The following is a 19473-nucleotide window of genomic DNA, read 5'->3' on the forward strand; positions in this document are numbered from 1 at the left end:
GGCGAGGCAGTGTGGAGGGGGTGGGGCGAGGCGGTGTGGAGGGGGGGGGGGGCGAGGCAGTGTGGAGGGGGTGGGGCGAGGCAGTGTGGAGGGGGGTGGGGCGAGGCAGTGTGGAGGGGGTGGGGCGAGGCGGTGTGGAGGGGGGGGGGGCGAGGCAGTGTGGAGGGGGTGGGGCGAGGCAGTGTGGAGGGGGGGGGGCGAGGCAGTGTGGAGGGGGTGGAGGGGGTGGGGCGAGGCAGTGTGGAGGGGGTGGAGCGAGGCAGTGTGGAGGGGGGGGGGCGAGGCTGTGTGGAGGGGGTGGAGGGGGTGGGGCGAGGCAGTGTGGAGGGGGGGGGTGAGGCAGTGTGGAGGGGGGGGGGCGAGGCAGTGTGGAGGGGGTGGGGCGAGGCAGTGTGGAGGGGGGTGGGGCGAGGCAGTGTGGAGGGGGTGGGGCGAGGCAGTGTGGAGGGGGGTGGGGCGAGGCAGTGTGGAGGGGGTGGGGCGAGGCGGTGTGGAGGGGGGGGGGCGAGGCAGTGTGGAGGGGGTGGGGCGAGGCAGTGTGGAGGGGGGGGCGAGGCAGTGTGGAGGGGGGGGGGCGAGGCAGTGTGGAGGGGGTGGAGGGGGTGGGGCGAGGCAGTGTGGAGGGGGTGGAGCGAGGCAGTGTGGAGGGGGGGGGCGAGGCTGTGTGGAGGGGGTGGAGGGGGTGGGGCGAGGCAGTGTGGAGGGGGGGGGTGAGGCAGTGTGGAGGGGGGGGGGCGAGGCAGTGTGGAGGGGGTGGGGCGAGGCAGTGTGGAGGGGGGGGGGCGAGGCAGTGTGGAGGGGGGGGGCGAGGCAGTGTGGAGGGGGGGGGCGAGGCAGTGTGGAGGGGGGGGGGGCGAGGCAATGTGGAGGGGGGGGGGCGAGGCAGTGTGGAGGGGGGGGGCGAGGCAGTGTGGAGGGGGGGGGGCGAGGCAGTGTGGAAGGGGGGGGCGAGGCGGTGTGGAGGGGGGGGGGCGAGGCAATGTGGAGGGGGGGGGGGCGAGGCAGTGTGGAGGGGGGGGGGGGCGAGGCAGTGTGGAGGGGGGGGGCGAGGCAGTGTGGAGGGGGGGTCGAGGCAGTGTGGAGGGGGGGGGGGGCGAGGCAGTGTGGAGGGGGGGGGCGAGGCAGTGTGGAGGGGGGGGGCAGTGGTGGTGCGAGGTCTCTTGGCCTGCCACTTCTCCCCGAGTCATTGTGGCAGTGATAGAGTAATCAGTGCTGGTGGCGTACAATATAACAATCTCACCTGTTTCAAAGTCCTACACGAGTGGTGTATGTTACACATTCCTGAGTGGTACAGGTGCGAGGTTCACGATGACATCGCACGGCTGTGACAGATGGTGATCATGTTCAGGCTGCTAATTGCCAATGTCCGAGGTCTGCGAGCCATGACAAGAGGGCTTCGAAGAGAGTTCGTGTCATGTTGCCGCTATTCCTCCTCCATTGAATGAGCACAGACTACAACGGTTTTCGATGTGGGTCAATCGTCTAGGTCGCTTGCCTTTACGTATCTCTATGTGTGTCTATATGAGTCTCTATGGAACTCCATGCGTCTCTTTGTGTTTACTGTACGGTCCAAAGTTTGTGTTGCATGGCCATGATCGCACTACTGTGGCTTTGTCTTTAATTTTTAATTCATGAAGGAGATGCGCGCATCTTCCTGTCGATGTTCTGATGCGGTTGATGATTGCTACCAGTGTCTTCAGGGAATGTCAAAGCCAGCAGGTGCGATGTTTTTTCGTCTCGAATTAGGAGTTTATTCTGGACGTCCGTGTTATTCCGCTCTGTTCGCCCGCATTCTTCCGGATCTCAGTGAGATGTTAGTATGGTGACAGAGCGATGCCAAAAGGGGGATGGGGACTCGAGTTGGCGACGAGGAACATGGTTGAGGTGTGTATGTCTCCGTGGATATTTGGTGGCTGAATGTTCGCGATAGAACATGGAGCCAGGGGATTGGTGTAGTCTGTTTCAGCGTTCTGTTTACGATGCACATCCCGGCGTTCGATTGCCCATCCAGCAGTTTTGCGCACCCATAATGCAAAAACCCGAATCTAACCCCGCGAGACAAAACAGGCCACCGAGTGGTCGCGACCCAAGCAGGTGGCGGGCGGGGCACGGACCGCGCGCCAGCTGCAGCGCAGAGCCCACAGCGCTGACCTCTGGGGGGGGCAGGCGGTGCGCGAGTAAACACCGGAGTCCGTGTCCTAATGAGAACGCGACGATGCGTGCTGCTGGGCTGTGCGCAGCTGGCGGGTCAAGTGCATGGCCACTCCGTGTCGCATTGTCCTCACATTTCATGAAATTAAATTTCCGTAACCATACTGCACCGTCAACTCGTTTAAACGCAGCTCTTTGAAACTCGACAGATCTCGACATTTGCATTCACGGGCTTACGTAAGGCCGTCGAAATGTACACGCTTGAAATATTGCACTTTTTGGAGCTGTTAATACAGATGTAGAATACAAATGTATACATGACTGATACATGCTCATTTATGATGCTCTATTCGTATTGTGGGTAATCCAACGCAGACCTGCTTGCTCCCAATGTGAATCTGAAATGTAACTTTGGTGCTGGATCAGCAACAGTGTGTTTCCGTTTACCTCCCAGCTTTACTTTCGCCTCTGCGATTTGTGAGGATCTGAACTTATTTCTACTACCCATGAAACACACCGAGTTGCCGTTCCAGCAAAAAAATATGCATTTCTATTTTTAAAATGTGATCAGTCATGAAATGTCAGTTCAACACGTAGGCTTTCGCGAACAATATCATCCATAATATCGTTTTTTTTGGGTTAGATCGCGTAAATATAAATGTGTCGCGTGGTGGCAGATTTAACGACACATTCATAGTTACGCAATCTAACCCCAATACAAACCTACATTTTATATGAAATGTAATGTTTTTGATTCAAAGTAGACTTTTAGGTTAGGCCACCGTAATATTAACGGCAAAAACCTCCGTGTTAAATGTAACGCCTTTATTTTGCATTGCACAACAATACTCGTTATGAATAAGGCAACTCCTGTTTAGCACACAACAAGAAACGTCCTTCATAGCCTCGGTGATGGTATTTTTGTTTCTGCCCCACTGCTCGGTCACTGAGCAGTGTCGCTCCTGGAGGTTTTGAAAGCCATTGGCCAACGTTCCTCTCTGGTAGTGCTGGAGGCATGACCCTGTTGGGAATACTGGAGGGTCATCTACCTCTGCTAAACTGTATAGTCCTGTTCCTACAGCCCAGTACTATAGAGAGCCTTGAGCGAACACTTTGATACAACATATGTTCACGATGATGGGCATCTCAGACTACAAAGACGTATTATAGATTTTAAATACAAATCAAGCAGAAGGAATGCATGTTTTATGTTGGTAACTTTATTTTTACTTTTATATTAGACAATGGTTATGTTGCCGTCCAACTCTTGGAGTCATTTGAGCTTAAACATTTGTGCTGTTCATAATTTGTTGGTATAAACGACCTAATTGTCTTTTCTTAAGATGCAAAGCCAATTGATATGGTTGATGGATGAAAATTTTCAGTTCATTCACTGCAGAGCAGCTGCAAGTGAACTAAAGTTTCAGGTGTACAAAGTGGAGGCATGTATATTTACTGTAAAATCATTTGAATACGAGATACCACTCTTCTCGTCGACAGCATTTTTACTGCGCCTGGCTGTGAGCTCCCACCGATTAGTCCAACTCTTAATTTCCACTAAATTTTGCGAAGTTGGCAACATTTAAAAGTTGATTTAAAGCTTTCGTGACTGCAGGGATTAATCTTCTTGGTTCTTTCGGTAAAGTCACGTAGAAGGGAAGTAATAAAATAATAAAACATAATAAAATTATTCTCACGACGTTTCGGCCACAACGCAAGCAGCCGTCCTCAGGTGAAAACCAGGTCCGTCGAGGCGACAGAGTCTCTGTCGCGACAGAGTCTCTGACGGCTGCTTGCGTTGTGGCCGAAACGTCGTGAGAATAATTTTATTATGTTTTATTATTTTATTACTTCCCTTCTACGTGACTTTACCGAAAGAACCAAGAAGATTTAAAAGTTGATTTGAGGCCATGCTCACCGCAAGGAAGACAGCTAATCATTCATTCCAATAAACTGACTCCGATATGAACATGTGCTTCTGTTCATACGAGTGTTTTTCAGCCTGGCTACGGCACGTGAAGAGATCTGTACATGACACACTATATCTGCAATTATCCTTGCCTATGTACATTGAACTTCTTTCGCACCTTATGTATCCAACCGTGTTAATCAGAGGTGCGGGGGAAGGACAACTCAACTTACCTCCGCCACCGTATCCAGATTTCATTGCGGATGAGAGTTCCATCGTAATACATCTCACGTGAAATCGTGCCCACGTCACAATACCACGACGCATGGAAACGGGTGGCAGTGGTTTCCCAGTAAAGCTGCCCTCACACCTGGCCTGTAGGCGGCGCATCGGTGTGCGTCACTCATGTTTGCAAGAGGTCACGTGGTTGTCAATCACTCAATAAACACCGTCGTTTTTCTAACGAATCTTTGCCTAAGTAAACAATGGCCCAGAAAGCAAGTTTCAGTGACATTTTAATTTTAAGGCAAGGCAATGCCGTTTATGGCCATTATCTGCCAACTCTAATATTGATTACATGTGAGAATGCGCAGAGACTGAGAAAGAGACTGCCGTTCTGCAGTGTCGAGTGCTCTTTTGAACATTCCCATGGATTGAAGTGCAATGCCATCTCCTAGCCCTTCCACCATCGCTAATCACACCGAACATGGCATTGTTCATGCTACATTGTTGCCTGTCTTCAGCACCTGCACACGTATGTAATTATAATCGACAGTAACAACGATGTTTTTAAGCTGCCACTGAGACATTAACTAGGTTCTCATGAACACAAAGAATATGCAGTTTGCGGGATTTTGCAAGCACAGAAAATCGCAGAAACTCTGCAGCATGCACAGGAAAAATACATTTCTAAACACGATTTTAAAAAATTACCTCTAATTATCTCCTGATGCTCAATCTGACCTGAAATTAAGACAAGTATATATAAGATAACATTGTTAAACAGCATGTCGAGGTTAGTATGTATCAATGAATACAAGGAATGTTGGAGATTATACAATACAAATTCAAGTACAAGTTAAACATAAATGTGAAGTCAACATTTCTAGGATTTCAAAGCATGACATAATGTTCGTGTAACTTTATTCATCACACAAGCCACACGCCGGTTGTTGGATGGGCTGCACCAGGCTGGCTAGGCCTCGACGCCTCCGGCCCGTGCTGCGGCTGCTCCCACGTGGCTCTGCCATTAGCAGGAGTGGCAGCTCTTCCCGCACGAACTCGAGATGTCGCCGCAGAAGCCGAGGCCGGCGTACAGGCCGCAGTGGGAGTACTGGTCTCGGCACAGATTGGCTGTCAACAACAATGACTGCATTGTGAGCCCGCGATACATGTCAACTGTTTCTATAACAAAACCTCAACACGTGTGTCAAGAACACTGTGGCCATTAAAGTAAAAACAATGTATAACAGGCAATGTTTCACGCAAAGCTCCTGCATGATGTGGGAATGTGCTGCCCCCCCCCCCCTCGACAATGCAGAACACAGATCATGTGAAGGGTACTCAGAGGCAGTTCTGTGATATCTACTTCCGTGGGCCGTTCTCAACACGAAGGGTTGCACTGCTCTGTTAGCCCCGAACGGATATTTTGTTTAATGAAGCGATGTCGATTGCAACAATCCCAGCAAAACTGAGAAAAGCGATCTTTGAACTTAAACGATTATAACTTTTTTTGCAGGAAATGTATAGATACATCTTCTGATGTATCTTCTGATGTATTTGAAGCGCTAAAAATGAACGGTTACAATGATGCACAAATCAACAGGGCATTGAATGTCAAAACCAAATAAAACAACACGAGCACTGAAATTACTGAAATTGCCCAAGTAATTAAAACGATACAAATACCGTACATTGTGGGAGTAACTGATAAACTAACCAGATGTTTGGAAAAACAAAACATCCGAGTCAGATTTAGCACAGTACATTAAATACAGAAATTCATATATTGTAGAAAATATTATTACCGAAGCTATCAACAGAAGGTGTGTACAGGATTATCTGCACGTGTGGCAAATGTTATGTTGGGCAAACAGGATGAATGATCAGCACGAGACTAAAAGAACATCACAGAAATATTAAATTCTCTCAAATATAACGTCAGCAGTAGCAGAGCACGAGTGCCAACAAGGACACTCAATTGATTTTGAAAATGTTGAAGTTCTGTGCAAAACTAGCTACTACTGGCCCAGACAAATTAGAGAATCTATCAAAATTGAAAGAAATAAAATATATTTTTACCGTTCGGATAGCTACTGCCTTAGTGCTGCGTGGAAGCGAATCATCAAATAATACATTGTTTAAATTCATGCCTATAAAGGGCACCATACTTCAATAGGGATTACCGTTGGTACAGCTATTTTAATACACACGTTGGACAGGAAGGACAATATCAAAGGGCTCGCATAATGCACATGCATCATGTACGTTGACTCAGTAATCGCCCCCACTGCTTTGCGCAAGAGCGCAGAAGCGTGGTCACCACATCTACGCCTCTATATAAGGTACGAAACAGGTGGACTTCTCCACAAATCTGGCTGTTGCCTAATGAAGCTAGTTGTAATTACTGGCGAAACGTCGTACTCAGATTGTAAATGGTGTGGCTTGGCTCTCCAACACACCAGTGTGCTGTACTAGTGACGAATTGGCATGTTCTGTTTGCGTGACAAACCTTACTAGTTGGCTGTGTCGGGTGGTGGCGGGTTTTAACGACACATTTATATATTTACGCGATCTAACGCAAAATATGATAGAAACTGTTATCTCTGTTTACCGTATGGTGTATCAGTGTAATAGAATGTGCCAGAGGGTGGTCTGTTTTACATTGCACTGCGTTCACAGCTAACAAACCTTTGGCTCATGCACACCTGTGTCAACACCAACACTCTTTTTTCCACAACACATTCGCACGGTAATAGACCAAACAATTTGGGTCTCGTCAGCAATTTGCATGGCATTCAAATAAAGCTCACAAAAAACATTTTGCTACGAATTATACAAAGCAAAATTACTGTTGTACTTTTCATGGTTATAGATATTTTAAGAAACATGCACACGCACAGAGTAACGAGTACTTCGATATCTTAATGCAGGATAGAGGCCTGCTAATTACTGTGCTGGTACGTTAAGTTACTCATGCCAGGTTGGTTTTATCTGCACTTTATTTTTGCATGTGCAATGAACATGTGGCGCCTGAAGAAAATCCATATGTGCGAGAATACTCATTGCTGCATGTTTTTAGATGTATACACGGTATATATGTGTGAAACATGCTTTTTGTATTTTCTGCTGTCGTAACTTGCTCGAACCAGTCGCTCAGTATGCTACTTCCTGCATGATTAAACCAACCACCACAGTCGCTCGGAGGCAATTCACAACTACAGGTGTGTGCAACCACGTGGGCGAGGTCCGGTTGCCACGTCTACTTCACCTCGACGCATTTCAATTTATCTACAAAAACAGCGCCATGAGGTGACGTGGGTGGTCACTGGGTTACCAGCTGAGCAAGAGGCGCCGAGGCGGTGTGAAGGCTGCAGAGTTGAATTTCTGATTACTTTACGCTGATAATAGGAACCACGAAACACAATGTGTGTGTGTTTGTGCTTTTTCATCTCACTGCATGAAGTCGTGGTGCTGCGTGTTTTTTGTTTTGGGGCCACGCTACCTTTGGCAAGCTGGTCTTGTTCACACACGGTGCGCACACAAAGTTCTTTGTTCATAACATAAACACGAACGCCCCTAAAATGTACAAGAAAATCACAGAGCAATGAATAAAGAATTAAGGACAACATATATATGTTAAAATAAACAATTGAACACAATAATCAATATCAACTAGGTACAAATAGTTCGACAAAACAGTGACATTAGAGACTCAAAGGACACAGAGGTGGAGGCCGAACCATCTGTGCCTGGCTCTAGATTCCTATTATGCTTTGCTAGGCCTTGTGGCTTTCCGTGTACTGGAATCGATTGTTTTTCGTCTGTGGGCTTAATTACAGACTTGGAGAGTGCAGTCAACTTGAAGCAAATTCGCAGTGGCAACGATCAGCACTTTGTCACATTCCATAACAAAAAAATCTAAAATAGCAATAACATTTTACATTCCTTTTGCATATTAAATTTAATATCATGTTGGACTTACAACTAGAATTTCTATCGTTGTACAGAGATGAAAAAAATGCACTGCCATCATTGACAATGCCTGACAACTGAAATATGCATTCTTCCATAGGAGAGCAGAGCATGGTGAATTTCCAGGCAATTACAAGGGCTCTAGGCAAGATATCCCTCTGGGGCACGTAACTTAAGTGCAGATTTGTGGGAGGCTAAACGCAATTGTGAAATGAACCTGCCACAGAAATGTGCAATTTACACTTCTGGTTTATAGTTGCCAAGGGAGGCGGGTACCGTCCCATGCCCGTTAGAGCGGCTACATCTCTCACTCGGGCTGCGAGCAGGGTGACGTCATCGTCGTCACCGCGCAGGTCACCCAGGTGCGTCCGATGCTTCGAACGCACCTGGGTGCAGGAAACGACCTATGATGGCACGGGGCGTAGGAGGGCAGTGGCGGGCTTGCCCGTGGCGTGCACGAAGCGAGGGGGAGCGGCACCTGTAGAAGCAGCGCGTGTGAAGGCACTCGCGGCACGGCTTCTGCACCGAGTAGAGCCGCGTGCACACGTACTGCTCCTCGCGGCAGCCTGCACACGCACACAGACCACCCGTGTAGCCTTAACCGCCTGTTGGGGCAAGTGCTGTTAGCGAGTAGCACCTATGAAGGCCGGCACGGCACACAAGGGGGTGGGTGGTCAGCACCACGCTCGGCCGCCTTTGTCTCCCTAGTGGCCATGCTTACACACTGTACCAGATACTTATTTGAGGCTGAGTCAAATCTAGGGAAGGCCCAGGATTGGTTCAGATAATCGTCACTGATGTTGGCCGTGGGCGGGAATCAAACTCACGTGACCTTGTTCGTAGTGCATTGTTCTAACCGCTACAGGCGTGCACACACACACACGTGTGTGGAGTATTCGTGAAGGTCAACTTTACACGCCATATGCCCGTGACATAGTAGACCCCCCGATTCCTCCTGGCCAATGGCCTGCTTGCTGCGGGGACGTTGGACCACAGAGAACCCAGTCTTTTATTGTGAAGAATTTGATTGCCTTTCTTTCCCTTATTAGACGGTGTAAGGCCTATACTGTAATTGGCAAAGACAAAGACAACTGAAATGCAAAGTGTATGGGAATTGCACGGCGATTATAGCTTAACCCCATTGCACTTTACCGTAACCCACATTTACGGGGATTGGACCCTGCCCTGAGAAAATGAGGTTCATTCCAACTTCACTTCAGTGTAGGGGTATTCAACTATATTTGAATTTACATCGTTTCCTTGAAATGTCAATGCATTGCGATAGATACACAAACGAGGATCAAAAACGGCGTTTCCCACCGGCTTACCTCCGAGACCCGGTTCAGTGGGCTCTGGCTCTGGAACATTCGAGGCACAACAACAGAATACTTAAATTAGGAGTCTGCACTTTTACATCTCTCAGGTTGAAGACTCATGTCTTTAGAACTGCTGTTTGTGTTTAGTTTGTTGTCCTTTCCCTACATCTCCAATTAGCACGGTTGGCTACGCACGGTGCGAAAAAGGTTCAACATACATAACCAGATATTATAAACGAGCGAACAGCCAACACTTCTCATCACAATGCTTTTCCATGCTGCCGGTCACAAGAGGTTTTCAGTCACAATTCAGCAGTTGGAATCACGCGCTGAACGTGCAGCATCTCTCTGTCCGCTGCGAAGGAGCCAATCATAAAGAATAGCCGCTGAGAAAGAGCTCGCTTCAGCATTCATTGGGTGCCGCCGAGTACTGAGGCTGTTGACCTCCACGGGCCCAGCCTTTGATTCACTATTTCACTCTCGTTCGCTTTCACAAGAGACCGCTGACGCCGATACATTGTGAGCACTACTCTTTAAGTTGCGTGAATGTGTGTGGTGCTGAGGGCACCACCGCATTACTCACACTCCTACCCTTTGGTGCTGATGGTTTATGGTTGCTTCGAGTTCTGAAAAAAAATTCTCCAAAATGTCGGAAATGCCTGTGTCTAAAATGTGAACTTCAGTTGGATTTAGCACCCCTAATAACTTCCTAAATGTACACAAATATTTTGGCCAAGGATAAATATATACAATCTAAAAGTGGGGCCCTCCATGAGATAAACAAGTTGGTGTCATATTTGGACTCTTCAAAGGCTCCAGATACAAACTTTCATAGGCTGACGTTAAAAGAGTTACAATGTAAAATCCCCCCTGCCGGCAATATCTAAAATAGAAAGCATATGCTCTAGACATGTTGTGCCAATTTAGAACATCATTCGAATGAACATCGGTGACTCGGTAGGGCTTTTGCGTTTTGTGCCTTCCGACATAGCTGATCCACACGCTCGTATCGACACAGATGGGTCACGGCGAAAGAACAAACTCCATCCACTCTCACACAGGACACATGGTGTCACCCTAACCATTCAGACGGAAGTTGAGTGAATATAACTCCTGTCGACAAACACTGAAATCATCTAAACCCAGCTAATGTGAAGAGTCTTAGTCACCACCGTCTACATGAAATAGAAAAATGCACTGCATTACCAACTGGTTTGACAGGCTGCACAGGTCTTGGGCCTGTAACACAGAAACAAACATTCAGACGTTACCTTCTGGAACTGTTGCGGCTAAGGCTGTTGTCGGACACTTCTACGGCAAACACCACATTGTCTCTCCAGTGCTTGTATCAGCACGCTGCATAATGTGGTTAACAGATGTCAGACATTTAAACATCTGTTAGGCATATTAGTGTTACCTTTGCTGAACAGCAGCAGCAGCAGTAGTTTAGTAAAACCAAATTATCATCATAAAAAATACTGCACATCTAATATGCAATAGAAATACCAATTATGTTTATTGAATCATGCAAAACATTACAATGAAGCCATGGGCACAGAGGCTTTCCTATTTTGTTCCTGAATCAGTTGTTTGGAGAGGATTTCGCACGGCCTCATCAGCAAGCGGTGGCCCTGCTGATCTCACCGTGGCCAATCTCTCTCAGATGTTGGCTAAGGGCCGTTTCGCAATCGCCTGGCACCGCTACTATTTCCTTCGTGGTAGTGTGCTCAACTTTATTGTAGTCCAGCACTGCATACTGCACGGGTTTTGATCGACCGAACCTTGCTGAGAAATACACCCAGGGTTTGGTCTGTGGGAAAGGTGGCAGCTCTACCCCATGTCTGGTTATATTAAGCGGAAAGCAAGCGTTTGATAGCGCACTGGAAGAGGCTCTTTTAGATGTTCCACCAGCGGGAAGGTCGGAGCCATTGACGCACGGAACGTGTGCATTGCCGCTCATACGGATGCACAATTACATTTCAAAGCTGTGGTGAAATTATTTGACGGCAGCGCGAGCTCTCACCATAGACTTTCAATGAATCCGTCGGTGTGACATCTGTCAGGGTGGAAAATGCACAGATTTAACTTTAAAAAATTCACTCAAGATCCATAATATATACTGCACTGCACCGTACATTCATCAAGATGTATTGGTAATTTTAAGAAATAATGTCGCTATTTTGTGCAGCGTTGGCAGGAAAAGCGCATCACGAGAAGGAATATGACGGCCGACGGTCGAGACTGATGATGGAGTGGCAAATGTAGAATGCAACAACAAAGACAAAGATCCCCTGTATCGCCTTATTAGACTGTCGGGGCAAGTGCTGTTAGTGAGTAGCACTTGTGAAGGCCGGCACGGCACACGAGGGGGTGGGTGGCCAGCAACGCGCCCGACCACCTTTGTCTTCCGAGTGACGATGTTTACACATCGTACCAGGTACTCATTTGAAGCCGAGTCGACTTAGGGGAGGCCCAGGATCGGTTCAGATAATCGTCACTGGTGATGGCCGTGAGCGGGTATCGAACTCGGGTAGCTAGGTGAGTAGCGAAGTGCGCTAACCGCGACACCACCGATGCAACAACGCAGCTGGGAGGATGCCCACCACAGAGAGGAAGTATGACGTGGTGTGCAGGTGCCAGATGAGAGATGGTGACGGCTTTGGGAAGACACCACGAGCAGTGGTTGGGTCATGGATGATGATAAGGATGATGATGATGATGAAAATCGTTTCGTGTGGCATTCAGACTGCAGGAAAAAAATTGACAGCCATACTGACTCGGTGACCACGTGACCACGAACAGGTCGGCGAGTAAAGTGGTAATGTTCATAAACAATATAAAAACGTACATGTAGGTAGGTAAACAATAACAATGTTTTAGGGTCTAAATCACATATTGATGACATGAGGTGTTTACATTATTCGTGTTTTTGTTGTTATCTGGGCCATCTCCCCCCCACCTCCCCCGTTATCCAAGACAAGTTAGAGTGGTTTGTACAGACGTCGATAATAATAACCAGGGTCCCATTCAAGTCGACATCTGTGAAGAAGAGCTTCGCAGCCCATTACTTCCTCATCTATTTCATTCACCTCATCCTCACCATGACATGCATCTGTAGTGCCATTGCTCATTCTCTGTCAAGGCGCCTTCGCCAAGGCCTTGGTCAAGGCGCTACATACATTACGTGAAGATGATAAGAAAGCTCATCCCATTTCTCTAGGATAAATAGAGATTATGATACATATTTTGAAATGCTAGCCCTCTGAGTTGCCAGCCACCACGCTCACGAGTGATAGTTTCCGTCGAGGGAGATGTTTGTGTTTAAAGAGCCCTACGTTCATCCGCCTTACCTTGACCAGCCGGGAGTATCACAACAGGCGGTTCAGCTGGAGAGGGAGTCTGATAGCCTTCTGTCAATGCACGTGTGTCCACGTAACAAGTGCTTGATTATTCCAGCTTTAAGTTAACGGGAACAATATGTAACATCGGGTTTGGAAACCCCCTGAGCCTTCCAGCCAAGCCCTGGCACGTTGCCCTCTAAACTGTCTGCCAGCTGCACAGCTGCACAGCTGTGCCTGGCAATGCGTTGCATGTTCGACTTCTTGTTTTGATTCGAATATTTCTGACCGTGTTTATGCATTCGAATTGCTGTACAACTTAAAATGGCCACGGAAAAATATCGCGGTCAAATATCACAACAAAATACAACATTTTCAAACAGAAAATCTCTTTTTACATTTAACTTTGCTCCATGTCCTACTTTCGACCGTCCGCCAGGTTGTCACGCAGTGTCATCATCTCATGTTGTGGAAATTTAACTTTTCATGACCGAAGTAAAAAAGAAACCCTACGTATTTCTATTATTTTTGTAGTTATTTTGACACTTGTCTAAGAACATAAACTCCGTGCACGGGAGAATCTGGTCTCAACAAAGTGCCTGCCTGCAATGGAGCCCTGGGTGCCGGTCGTGCGAAGTGCCCCGAGACTGGCGCTAGCCGTCTTCCGTGACCAACAAGGCCAAACGCAAGACGCCGACATATCAACCCAACACACCGAGGCCTAAAGATAAACAATACGCCGATGGCTTCCCGCTCATCGTGCTGGTGAAACTTTAAATCGCATTTTGGGAGTTCCAAATTGAGGTATGGAAGCAATGCATCTGCACAGGATCTCCCAAACTTCAACGCAGACCCTTCATCCCCTGTCGCTTCCCCGGGCGTCTGTCGGTTCCCTTCCTCTTTACTGCACACCGGGGGCCTGAGAGTACCTGCACCTGCGTTCGAGCCCCGGTGTATTTGCTACATCTCTGTTATTGTTATTATTCTACCACTTCGCGCAACATGGGCACAAAGCATACGCAGGTTTTTGCTGCTATTCCCTTGAGTCGGACCCCACGTGTGAAATGTCAACTTGTTTGTGTCGTGCACAATATTACTTAGGGAATGTCCTAAAACATGAATAAGCGGTGTTACCTGGATATTCGTAGTCATAGTATGCGCCTCCTTGCCCAGCTGTTGACAAAATACAAACAGAAACCGTTATGGCTGTGGGACACCAATGCCACGAAGACACATCACACACACACACATCACACACACATCACACACACAACACACACATCACACACATCACACACACACACATCTCACACACACACATTACACATCACACACATCAGACACACATCAGACACACATCAGACACACACATCACACACAAACATTCACACACACATCACACACACATCACACACACATCACACACACATTACACACACACATTCACACACACACATATCACACACACATTACACATCACACACACATCACATCAAACACACACTTGCACACAGCGTCAGTTCCAAAACTAAACTAAATTATTTAGTATTTTATCAGTTAAAGCCCCTGAGCTATATATCTCTTTTTCAGACGCGACCTGGCCACAAATGATAACCCGACGAAGTGGCTTATCAAGTGGACATTTCTAGCAGCCAAATACTCTAAATGCACGTTTCTAGATGTGGAGGGAAAACCCGGACGACCCGGTGAAGAATCCACTCGACCACGTGGAGAACATGCACACTACGATTATACAGCAGGCGTCAGGGTCGGGATCGAACCCACTACAGTACCTCCTGTAAGATTGTACAGTGCAAATGTGACTAAAATTTGCATTGGTTTATGTATATATGTATTCCCTGCAATGTATAGAGCAGTAATTCCTCCCTTAAAGCATTTCTACTTAATGTGGCACTTTTCCGGAACACGTCTTCCGCATCCAACGAGGATATGTACAATATACCGTTTGAACTTTACGCACAGTGCCATGCGCACTAAGCGCATATGTTTACGTTTGTGTATCGTCCACGCCGAGAGGTCAGAGGCCTCCTGAGCGGTGACGGCGCAGCACTCGTGGGATCACTCACGTGGCGTGTCGAACGGTGGGAAGACGTTGCCATTCCGGTCTCCCTCCCCGTACTGCGGATATTGCGCTGCGCACAGCCCTACGCGTGACATCAGGAAGGAGACATCGAAAGGCGAGTTCATTTACCAGCAGCGTGTGCTCTGCGGGTTGCCGGTAACGTCGGCGAGTCGCGTCAGATGATAAGCGCAGCTGGCTGCGGTCCGGGTCGTTAAACCGACTGCCAATCCCGGTCGATTGGAAAAAGGTACAAAAAGGTAATGCCGCCGTGGCGCGAAATATTCTGGGAAATTAAACGTGACCTCACTGTTGACAGGTATTGCTTTTATATCTGGTAGACTGGCAATATTTGTTTAGGCCTGACTCCTAATGAGACCTAACATAATCTACTGTTTTAGAGTCATAGATGCAGAAGTTGACTTATGTATTGTATTACCCAGAATATTCCACAATATGGCTCAATTTTTCGGTAAGTTGCATAAATAGAGCCTTTTCTGCTCTTGTTAGCAGAATTATAATTGTTAAAATGTATTGAGTCATCAACTAATTAGTTGATTAGTCGCGTGTCATGCAGAATTGGATCATTAGTCGTGGGATGTGTGTAAATGGGTCCCGTGACCTCTAATGCTGGCACACTGTGGTGGTGTCATTCCAAACTCAGGTAAATGTTGATCATTTCCTGAGGAAACCAACTTACCGACAAGGGCAACAAGTAGCAGCAGCGTCACCTTAACGTTGGCCATTCTTCACAGTGTGCGACACGTAGCCTAGAGAGAAGGGCACAGAACCAGAGCTACGGTGAACACTGCGGACTGTCCAGAGGGCACGGCTCCCAACTCAAGCTTCACACTTTACGATTGCATTCATATGGTTTATCCAAAGTCCAGACAAACGTTCTTGCACAAACCTTCGTACAGACCATGTGCCAATGTTCGAGGGATTACAAAATGTTGGTCAATGTTGAACTGCAGGAGACTAGATGGCAATCTTCTTGGTTCTTTCGGTAAAGTCACGTAGAAGGGAAATAATAAAATAATAAAAATAGAACATAATAAAATACAATTCTTGCGACGTTTCGGCCACAACGCAAGCAGCCGTCCTCAAGTGAAAAATAGGTCTGTCAGAAAGACAGCGTCTGAATGAATTTCAGACGCTGTCTTGCAGTCACGAAAGCTTTAAACAGATGGCAATGTTAATATTAATAAGGTTAGAGAGCACTCTCAATATCCTACGGACTCATTTATGGGTTAACATAATAGACGGCTCCTGCCAATATTTGGCACGTGTTACACTGACACAGTGCCCACAGTATGAAGAGGCAGACCAAGTGGGATGTTGTATATTGTCCATCTCCAGAGAGTCACGGCTGTAGCGTCTCAACAAAGTTGTACGACATGATCACGGTTGTAGGCGAGACTATTGTAGGGATTTGAGACGCTTGGAACATTAGCAATAACGGGGTGAACACACATGAGGAGATGGTGCCCTGCCACTTATGTGATTCCTCGTCCTAAAATGCAGTCAACAAGGAAGCCTGAGTCACCAGAGTGTTTGTCCTTTCGTTCTGTATGACCGCGAAAACCACCAAAACCTCAACCATGTGGGCGCTGAGGCTCGGCACGGGTTTTACTGCGGTTCCATCACCAGCGGAGCAATTTATCAGCGGGGTGGTGTGTGCTAACATGCGTGCCTCACAACAACAAGGCCATATGTTTGATTTCCGACACGGGCGACTTTCTGCTCAGAGTCTGTATATTCTCCCCCTGCTCTCAGTGGACTTCCTCCGTTTTCCAGTTTCCTCCCAAAGCTTAAACAACCGCCATACATATGTAACTGGTGTTGGTCAAAAACTTACAGATTGTGAATTTTCTTTTGGCAAATTTCTCAAAGGGAATCTCGCGGAGGGACATCGCGATGCCTCTAATGCGAACACTTTGTGGGACCCTCCCTCAAAGAGTTGTGAGACGCAACGAGGCTTCCCCGAGTGAGGGTCATCAGCAAGCGTGGTTGTTTAAACAAATAAGTCCACGTCGCCAGCCAGCGCCGTGGCTCACGGCTCGCTGGGCGCTGGGTCTGGTTTCGCTCTCACGCTGGAATGTTAATCGCTACCCCAGCGAGTGCGACCATAATTCGCTGCAGATTTTTTTGTTCAAGTGGCAAACGTTTGATGTCGGCTTTAAACGCGCCCTTTCTCACACACACACACACAAAACGGGTACTTAACAAAGCAAGCTGGCTTCGTTTCGTCTTGTGGCGAAAACTCTTGGTATTGTTTTTGTTCTTCCAACATTTCAAGTCTCAACATTCGCGATCACGGGATAAGGCGCTGTGTGGCATTCACAGGCCACGTGTGGGGCTGCGAATGGCAGACGGGCACGGCGGCTACGAGTCCGACTTGCACAGCCGCGAGCCCGCGTCTCAGGACGCGATCCCGTCGAAGGGAAACCTCGTGCTCTGCATCTACGTTCGACTCGACCCGGCACCCTGGGACCGCAACACGAATCGATAAACCACGCGGTCCAGCAAGGCGCTCTGAAAATACCCGCGTTTATCATTACAAGTCTCGATTAAATAATACTAGGGTGGTTTAAATCAGGTATTACCCCCCCCCCCCCCACGAAATAATCGGTAACCACGCGAGAGAAACCAGTAAAGCGCGGTAACCGGTTTGCTGCTGAACATTTCGAAATGCCCAGTCAATTCGAAGTGCCTCGCCACATTGTGTACCCCCCGTGAAGTGCGACACGGAGGGAGCAGCCACAGCGGGACGGCGATGGCAGAGCCACTTGCAGGGCTGCCCCTTCGCCACTCCACTAACAACGCGAGCGCAAATGTACCACGCGGTCACTTAGGCCGCCGTGCCGTTAGCACATTATCGCGTAGCAATCGGTGCATTCATCTTTTTTGAACTAAAAATCCCAATGAAAAATCGATCCTGAAGTTTAAGACCGGCAATCGAATCTGAAACCTGTTATTGGATTATCGATTATCGTTCAACAAGCAGAGCATAAAGACCAAACATCGCATCTCCTGTCTTTGACATTCCTCTTCTAAGACCCCGGTAGAATCATTAACCAAATCGAAACATCAACAGGCCGATTCGCAAATCTCCTTCATGAATGGAGAATGTAAGACGCACGACTGTGGCGATGCAGCCCAAACTATGGACCCACATGGCAACCCACTGCGCTCCTTCGACGGAGGACGAACAGCAAAACGACACGAACTCTCTTGTGAAGCCCTCTCAGACCTCGCGACATCGGCGGCCAACTCCTCGCGTCTTGCTGAGACACGCGAGACGTGAGGAGGAGGAGGAGGAGAGGAGCCGCGTCTCACCTTGACGAGAGAGAGGCAGCAGCAGCAGCAGCTCTGTTGAAGCGGTGCCGCTCTGAGGGGGGAGCTGTAAGCCGCGTTGGCTCACTCCGCATGGGGGGGGGTGGCTCTGCACCCCCCTCGCTGCCCCCCCCCCCCGCTGGGCTCTGCTGCCTCCTCGTGCAGCAGGGCACGGAGCCTCCCCGCACCCCGCCCCGCCAAGTGCAGCGCCCGGCCCCGCGGCTCCTCCTCCTCCCGTTCGCAAAAACCCACCGAGGCCCCCCCCACCGAGCCCCCCCCCCACCGAGCCCCCCCCCCACCGAGCCCCCCCCACCCCCACCGAGCCCCCCCCCCCACCGAGCCCCCCCCCCCACCGAGCCCCCCCCCCCACCGAGCCCCCTCCCCGCAGCCCCTCCCCCCACCGAGCCCCCCCACCAAGTCCCCCCCCCACCGAGCCCCCCCCCTCGCAGCCCCCCCCGCAGCCCCCCCCGCAGCCCCCCCCGCAGCCCCCCCCCGCAGCCCCCCCCCGCAGCCCCCCCCCGCAGCCCCCCCCCGCAGCCCCCCTCCCGCAGCCCCCCTCCCGCAGCCCCCCCCCGCAGCCCCCCCCCGCAGCCCCCTCCGCAGCCCCCCCCGCAGCCCCCGTGCACACACACGGAGCCCTTCCCGACTCCCGAGATTCCTGGAAATCACGTGGTCCTCGTTAGCCGCGCAGCACATAGCAAAGGTAAATTGCATGGCCAGCAGAAAATAAATAACGAAAGAGTTTAAACGTTATTATTGTAACATCGGTCTCGGCATTCCTCAATAATTCACTCCTTAATAGCCTTCACGAGGAGAGATGACTGAGCTTCCCTTATCCCACGGCCATCTCATTTGTGGCTCACGCAGTTGGCTAGGGCGAGCCCGTCTGCAATTATGTCCTTGTCTCGGCATCAGCTCTTCCGATGACGAAGCAGCAGCGAGAGTGAGCTGGGGGGGGGGCACGCAGGTTTGTGCAAATACGAAACTCGTTGGACTGGGAGGGTTGGTCAGAGACATGTTGAGCACAGCAAGTAGGTCCGTGAAAATGTCCACGTCTATGCATACCTTGAGTTGTATCCCCTCGTATGTGCACTGTTTTATTTCTCCAAGTCATCCACTCCCCCCTCACGTGTCACTTATTCATGGCGT

At 49.1% G+C, this 19473-nt stretch overlaps 1 protein-coding gene across 1 annotated transcript; it reads right to left on the reverse strand.

Annotated features, from left to right (window-relative positions):
* Positions 1-3351: 3351 nt before the first annotated feature.
* MFAP2 (microfibril associated protein 2) lies at positions 3352-18443 on the reverse strand. The gene is made up of 11 exons (XM_061554548.1): positions 18328-18443; positions 15689-15758; positions 14996-15073; positions 14043-14081; positions 12921-12980; positions 11594-11626; positions 10777-10809; positions 9583-9612; positions 8733-8820; positions 7785-7858; positions 3352-5413 (listed from the first exon to the last, which is right to left on the reverse strand). The coding sequence occupies exons 2-11, from the start codon at positions 15732-15734 to the stop codon at positions 5310-5312; spliced, it is 585 nt and encodes a 194-aa protein (XP_061410532.1). The 5' UTR covers positions 15735-15758; positions 18328-18443; the 3' UTR covers positions 3352-5309.
* Positions 18444-19473: the final 1030 nt, after the last annotated feature.

The sequence above is a fragment of the Lethenteron reissneri genome, chromosome 20, assembly GCF_015708825.2.
Source record: "Lethenteron reissneri isolate LAM-NWPU_2019-01 chromosome 20, ASM1570882v1, whole genome shotgun sequence".
NCBI classification, from domain to species: domain Eukaryota; kingdom Metazoa; phylum Chordata; class Hyperoartia; order Petromyzontiformes; family Petromyzontidae; genus Lethenteron; species Lethenteron reissneri.